The sequence below is a fragment of the Pseudopipra pipra genome, chromosome 23 (genome assembly GCF_036250125.1).
Source record: "Pseudopipra pipra isolate bDixPip1 chromosome 23, bDixPip1.hap1, whole genome shotgun sequence".
Classification (NCBI taxonomy): Eukaryota; Metazoa; Chordata; class Aves; order Passeriformes; family Pipridae; genus Pseudopipra; species Pseudopipra pipra.
Genome location: NC_087571.1, coordinates 6,359,473 through 6,366,492, shown reverse-complemented (window position 1 = coordinate 6,366,492; position 7,020 = coordinate 6,359,473). Strand labels below are relative to the sequence as shown.

The 7,020-nt window shown below is 55.3% G+C and overlaps 1 protein-coding gene across 1 annotated transcript; it reads right to left on the bottom strand.

Annotated features, from left to right (window-relative positions):
- Positions 1-883: 883 nt before the first annotated feature.
- Positions 884-6,977, bottom strand: BUD13 (BUD13 homolog). The gene is made up of 11 exons (XM_064634699.1): positions 6,819-6,977; positions 6,589-6,682; positions 6,082-6,166; positions 5,879-5,936; positions 4,277-5,376; positions 4,000-4,094; positions 3,675-3,783; positions 3,351-3,489; positions 2,888-3,069; positions 2,442-2,523; positions 884-2,119 (listed from the first exon to the last, which is right to left on the bottom strand). Exons 1-11 carry the CDS (start codon positions 6,938-6,940, stop codon positions 2,026-2,028), a joined length of 2,160 nt encoding a protein of 719 aa, XP_064490769.1. The 5' UTR covers positions 6,941-6,977; the 3' UTR covers positions 884-2,025.
- Between the last annotated feature and the right edge of the window lie 43 nt (positions 6,978-7,020).

The following is a 7,020-nucleotide window of genomic DNA, read 5'->3' as shown; positions in this document are numbered from 1 at the left end:
GATCCACATCCCGGTGTCACTCCTCCATCTCCATCACCCCAGAGGATCCCGCAGCATTCTCCAATTGCTCTGCTGCCAGAACTGCTCAGACAAGGCCACATCTGGGACAGGACATGTGGGATGCAGAGCAAGGGCACGGGGACAGACCTGCCTCCCTGCTCCCTGGGCAGCACACGGGGACAGGATCATCACCTGAGCTCCCTGTACCCTCATTTTGCATAGATGCATCTTAAAAATAAAATATCTGGTAACAAACATATAACAGATGTATAAACCCAGCATTGTGATGAACGAGGAGATTCCCAGGGTAGTACCTCTAAAATTTTTAAACCCCAGCTTTCAAAATCAGCTGCAAGAGCAGAACTCAATACTGCTTCCAGGTCCTAAGCACAACATTTTTTTTAGTACGAGCATTAAAATTGCTTTACTTCCCTAAGAGCAGCTTATAATTCCAGCTATGACAAGAGCCAGCTGTGACTGTGGCTCTGCAAGAGCAGCCACTGTCACTAAGCAGGTGAGGAAGGTACCAGCATCCACCTGAGCGACAACTCTGCTCACAAGGGCAAATTCAATCATTCCACAGCAGGTTTTTTCACATTTCCAGCAGCACTCAGATAAGTGAGAGCAAAAACAAGTGTGTGTCAAGTGGAACTGCACTTGTCAAGGCTGCACCTGCCTCAGGTTACAGGGGCAAAAAAATAGGACCTTGATGACAGAAGGGGGAAGTACAACTGGAAATACATGAGCAGGCTGACAACACCCTGGGAGCCCCCACCTCACACCATCACCTCCCACTCCCAAACCATTCCCTGCCCAACAGGCTGCAACAGGGCCCAGGCTGGGAAAGACTTACCCACGTTGGAAAAACCACCACCACACAAAATCACGTAAAAAAAGAAAGGTGTTATTTACAGGTGTACACACCAATTCCAGGACTGCTAGAAACATTACACAGGGATAAAAAACTGGGAAGTCCCAAGAGTGTGGCATTCCAGGGCAGATTTTGCCATTATCCCTCCCACCCACAGCCCTCCTAACACTGGAGAATCCCTGGAAAGAGCAATCCTGCCCTGCCCCTGCCCACTGCTGCAGCCAAGGCATCTCCATGGAAACTGCTGCCTGCATCCATCCCTGCTCCCCAGCACCTCAACAAGAACAACTGTATTTATTTCCACAAGTGCTTTCTGGCACGCAGGGATTAAGGGAAGCTCTGCCCGGCCTCCAGCTCTGAGACTGACAAATCTGATCACAGGGGAGGGGTTGTTGCACTTCACACCAGAGCCCCAGGCAGCAGCGTGGGGGAAGTGCTGAGATAGCACTGTCCAGAAGGGTCTGGGGAAACCAGCTGCTCCAAAGTATAAGGGAGGCAATTTAACCACTTCCATATTTTTACTTCCACAAGAAATGGACCCCCCCAAAGAGCTGCTGGCACTCCAGAAGATCCTGCTGCCCAATGCAGGTCGCTCTTCCAGTGCCAGAGCATTCCCTGCTCACTTTCCTGCTTGGACAGGGCCAAGAGAAGCTGAGTTTGAACTTCACTGCACTTTGGTGACTCTGGGATCTACAGGGCATGATAACTACACAAACTCAGCAGAAGTTCAGAAGCTAAACTTAACGTGAGTTCTGGAGCAGACCAACCTAGTGCATGAGTGTAACTCCCTCATGACCAAGCATTCGGCATATTTTCACCTGAGATTTAGGACACCTGAGGCTTGGGAACCACCCTCAGAGGTCAAAACCATTTGGCATAGAACAAAAGAGTTTGTTAGAAGACATCTAAAGGGACCAGAAACCAGTGTCTTCCACAGAGAGCTGGGGGCTCCTGCAGGCAGTGGCCCCTGCAAGTCTCTGAGCTTGTCCCTGGTTGACAGGGAATCCAGCCTTGCCTCTCGGAAGATGGTCCACTGGGATACTGGATGCCAGGGACAGGGCTTGTTCCAGGGAGAGCAGGCCACTCTTCACAGCTTTGGCAGCAGGTGATGTCCAGGGGATCACTCCAGGAGCTCTGCACAGTTCTTGTCTCACCTACATGTCCTCAACACTCCACTTGTAGGCGAGTTCCTGCACTGCCTTCTTGTTGGCAATCCGGGCAAAGCGCTGCTGCTCGAACCCATTGGACCTGCAAAGGGACACCCAGGTGACCAGGAGCTGCTGGGCAGGAGCTTTTCTGAAGCCACAAAGCTTGGTAGAGGTCCTACAAGTTTTCCACTACATTTGCTCTGGTTACTGTGGTTACCAACAGTTCACATCTCTGAGGTTACTCACACCCCTCCTGAGAGTACCAGCCTTGTCCTTCTGTCCCATCACCCATTTGTAACTTAATCTATTCAAACTTCCAACTGCCAACAACCTCACTCATCCAGTAACTGGGAATCTTTACACTATGGCCACTCTGAAGCAAAATTCACTTATTTTTACTCTATTTTAACAGAAACAAGTACCTGTCCACACCGTCCCAGCGATGCCCGGGCCAGATGTTAAACCTGTTGAGTGGAGGTGCTGGTCCCTTGTACCTGGGTTTTTCTGGAACAAAAAGAGCAGAACAGCTGTTTTCAGCACAACCAGGGGGTCACATCCTCACCCATCCAAGGGGTGTCTGCAGGTCCACAGGCAGGGTGCACAGGCCACCTGACAGCCAGGTGCAGCTCCCAGAGGAAGCTCCCAAAGGCCCACTTCAGCAAACTGCACCCTGCCGAGTTTTAACTCAGCAGATCCTGCTCTGAGCTAAGAAATCATAGTCACCATTACTGGTAACAAGGCAGTAACTCCAGAGACCACAGAGAAAGTCCCTCAGGACTCATCTGTTCCAGCAATTTACAGAAGAGCAGCTGCCTTTCTACACTGCTGAGGCCTTAAACCACACACAGGTGTAATTCCAGAGCCAAACCTTTTTCCTTGTTCTCCTTGGCCTTCCTTTTTTTGATGAGGGCAGCCATGGGGTCTCCTTCCCTCTCTTGTTCCCTCAGCATTCGATCCAGATCCTGGTCATCGATGTAACGGGCCAAGGGCTTCTGCATCTCTTTGATGGCATCTTCCACGTTCTGCTGCTGCTGCCTCTCCTGTGCCAGCCTGGAAAACACAGAGTTTCACCCAAACCCAAGCAATCGTTCCCTGGGACTTGTTCAGTTTGCAGGATGCATCACGCTCCTGAACTCCCACTGTGTGTGCAGCATTCCCAGTGCACCTCCAGCAACACAGGGAACAACTGAGGGGTCTATAAGACATGTGGAACATGCACTCCCCTGGTCCAGACCCAAACTTGGGATGAAGTGAAATGCAACACCACCAGACTGGAAGCAGATCCAAACTAGGCTAAAGGCAGGAGATGGGGAGCATCGGGAGCACCTCACCCTTTTCCCCACTTGGCATATTGCTCTTCTCTCTTGGCCTCTGCTTCAGCCTTCAGCCTCTGCTCCAGCTGCTCCTGTGCCAGGTTCCTCTTGCGCCCGGACTTGTCTCGGAACACCGTCTTGGCGTTCCGGGATTCCTCTGGAGGGGACAGATGCCTCAAGTCACACATTTTGGAACGTTTCACCACCTCTGTGCAATTCAATTGCTGTAACTTTCATTTTGTTTGTCCTGCTCTCCCAAAGAGTCTGTCACCCAAAGCCACAGCAGCTGAAGCAGAGAAGGAGAAGGTAGGCTGGGCTCAGGCCGTGTTCCTACATTCCTACCTTCCAGGTGCTTCATGCTTTTGTCTGGCTTCTGGAGCTCCTGCTTCTCCTTCTGCAGCACCTCCGCTGACACCAAGCCAGCTCTGACCCCAGATGACATCGTGTTTGCCTGGAAATCAAACAAACCCCACGTTTAAGCTGGCTGAGAACAGCACACTGAGCCAGAGGTCTAACAAGGGGCCACCCAAAACTACAAGGGACAGAGCAGGGACAGCCCTGGTAAAGCCATTTGTACAAAAACTTCCCCAATTTGCCAGTCATTAGACTTCCAGTTTTTCACAGCAGGAAGCAACAAACAGCTAGAAAGGAAAGAGGCAATGCTTACCTTCCTGGGAGATCCCCTGGTGTCCTGGCGATGTGGGGAGTGGTCCGGGGGACTCCGTGACCTATGCTGGCCCTTCCCAGCTGGAGAGCTCCGTCCTGGAGGAAACGGATCAGAGTGTGAAGATCTGATAATCCCATACAAGGGAACGGGAATCACTGTCATGCCTGCAGAGCACCGACCCACCTGTGGATCCACCTGTGGGAGCGTGGAACACGCTGGCAGGGCGGGGAGAGCCCATGGCACGGGGCAGGTGGGACACACCTGTCCCCACACTCACCTTTTGTTCTGCTCTTCCTCAGACTGGGTGAGCCGGGCTTGTCTCTCCGAGGGGATGGATCAGGGGTGTCGTGACGCTGCTTCCTGGGAGGCGACAGCTCCGGGGTGTCGTGGCGGCGCCGCCTGGGAGGGGACAGGTCTGGGGTGTCACAGCGCTGTTTTCTGGGAGGAGATGAGTCCGGCGTGTCGTGACGCTGCCTCCGGGGAGGTGACGGATCTGGCGTGTCACGACGTCGTCGCCGGGGAGGGGAGGGGTCTGGGGTGTCCTGACGCTGTCGCCGCCTGGGAGGGGACAGGTCTGGGGTGTCATGACGTTGTTTCCTGGGAGGTGACGGATCAGGGGTGTCGTGGCGTTTCCTCCTGGGGGGTGATGGATCAGGGGTGTCGTGGCATTTTTTCCTAGGAGGTGATGGATCAGGGCTGTCGTGGCGTTTCCTCCTGGGGGGGGATGGATCAGGGGTGTCGTGGCGTTTCCTCCTGGGAGGGGATGGATCAGGGGTGTCGTGGCGTTTCCTCCTGGGAGGGGATGGATCAGGGGTGTCGTGGCGTTTCCTCCTGGGAGGGGATGGATCAGGGGTGTCGTGGCGTTTCCTCCTGGGGGGTGATGGATCAGGGGTGTCGTGGCGTTTCCTCCTGGGGGGTGATGGATCAGGGCTGTCGTGGCGTTTCCTCCTGGGGGGTGATGGATCAGGGGTGTCGTGGCGTTTCCTCCTGGGAGGGGATGGATCAGGGGTGTCGTGGCGTTTCCTTCTGGGGGGTGACAGATCAGGGGTGTCGTGGCGTTTCCTCCTGGGGGGTGACGGATCAGGGGTGTTGTGGCGTTTCCTCCTGGGAGGGGATGGATCAGGGGTGTCGTGGCGTTTCCTCCTGGGAGGGGATGGATCAGGGGTGTCGTGGCGTTTCCTCCTGGGGGGTGATGGATCAGGGGTGTCGTGGCGTTTCCTCCTGGGAGGGGATGGATCAGGGGTGTCGTGGCGTTTCCTCCTGGGGGGGGATGGATCAGGGGTGTCGTGGCGCTGCCGTCTCGGGGCAGAGGGGTCCAGGGAGCCGTTGTGTTCCCCTCTTGTTGGCGAAGGGTCCGGGGAGTCGTGGCGTTGCCGCCTGGGAGGGCAAGGGCAGGAGAAGGTGACAATGAGCTCAGTTTGTGTTTGGTTTGCTCAGAAACAAAACCTGCAGAGCTGTGGAGTCGGTCAAGGCTGAAAACAGCTTTGTGAAGGTGAGTTCACATGGATTCTGCACCTCTGTGTAGGGACCTGCAGCACTGAGCCACAGCCTCCCCAGAGCACACCCCAGAAACCCTCCCAGGAGCCTAGATCATAGGACAGCTGGAATTTTCAGTTCTCCACCCTCACCATCACTCAAATCGAGAGCAATCATCACCCTGATTTTCCTGGCACTGTCAGAGGACTATGGGACAGCTGTTCCCCATGTCACACACACCCAGGGAGCTGCCAGCCCCCCTCCCAGGCTGGGAGGGAAAAGTCCCATGTACACCTGTGCCCACAATTTACAGCAAAGCACTTGGAAACTGCAGAACCAGAGAGACAAAACCAGAAAACCAGAGTGAACCGAGAGCAGAATTCCTGGTTGAAGCCCCCCATACCTCGTGGCAGACTTGGCAGGTCCTGAAATATCCGAACTCTGGGAATCTTCGTTCTGGTCTAGAGGAAAACAATGAGAGTGACCAGTGTTAGGGCTCTGCACAGCTCAGGAGCCCTCCAGTGTTTCAAGGATTTAGTTTTAACTTGTGTCACTGTTTAGAGCAGTCAAACATTAGGGTGGGAGGGTGGAAGGGTCTGCTCCCACCTCCCAAAAGCTTCCACTTGGAGTTTGTTCGGAATTCCTCCATGAGCTTCACCTCATCAGGACGTTCATCAATGAACTCTGCCACCTGGAAACACATCACCACAGTAAACAAGAGGGCTGTGAAGGAAAAAAGAGGCAGGATTCCCACCCTCCAACACAACTTATTCAGCAGAACTGCTGATGGACACTGATGTGTGACCATCCTTTAGCTGCCTTCCCAGGGAAAAATCTCAAAACAATTTCCCAAAGCCTTTTTCTTCAACGTTTGTCCCTTCACTGCCAAGGTTTCCAGCCTGAGCTACACTGCAGCAGCCACCAGTCAGCCCAGTTCCTCCTGCCTTGTTCCAGCAGCTGTTGTGACGCTCAGAACTGCTGTGCTCTTGGAAAACACAGAGCCATGAAGAACAGGCTCCTTTGAGCTCACACAGCTCTCCAGGGCTCCGAGCAGGAATCCCACCCAGGGAAACAGGAGGAGAAGGGATTTGGCGTCTGAAACCGCCGGCTCACCACAGGCATGTCCGCTTCATCATCCTCCTCCTCCTCCTTCTGCGGGGCGGCGGCGATGCTGTTCCAGCTCACGTCGTCATCCACGATCCGCATCCTGCGGGCGGGGAGACCATCAGGAGCGTCCCGGCCCCGGGAGGGGAGCTCAGGGCGGGGTTCTGGGGAGACTTTGGGGCACCGCGGAACCCGGGCCCGCCGCAGGCCTCGCCGCCCCCTTTCCCCCCGGGACTCACCCGGCCCTGCCGGTGCCGCCCGGCGGTCTCTTCTTGCGGCGGCGGCGGGGCTGGGCGGGCGCGGCGGGGCCGCTCAGGTACCGCTGCAGGTACTCGGCCTTGGACACCCCCGGCGCCGCCATCGCGGCTGTGACGCGCAACCGCCGCGCCGGCAGGAAGGGGCGGGGCCACACCTGTGTCCGCTGTGTGGGCGTGCCCGGAG

Excerpts from the sequence above, each read along its gene's own strand:
- BUD13 (XM_064634699.1), bottom strand. The coding sequence starts at position 6,940 with ATGGCGGCGCCGGGGGTGTCCAAGGCCGAGTACCTGCAGCGGTACCTG. Across the intron at positions 6,167-6,588 it reads ATGAAGCGGACATGCCTGTG|GTGGCAGAGTTCATTGATGA; the intron begins GTGAGCCGGCGG and ends ATGTGTTTCCAG. Across the intron at positions 2,120-2,441 it reads CGCTGGGACGGTGTGGACAG|GTCCAATGGGTTCGAGCAGC; the intron begins GTACTTGTTTCT and ends GTCCCTTTGCAG.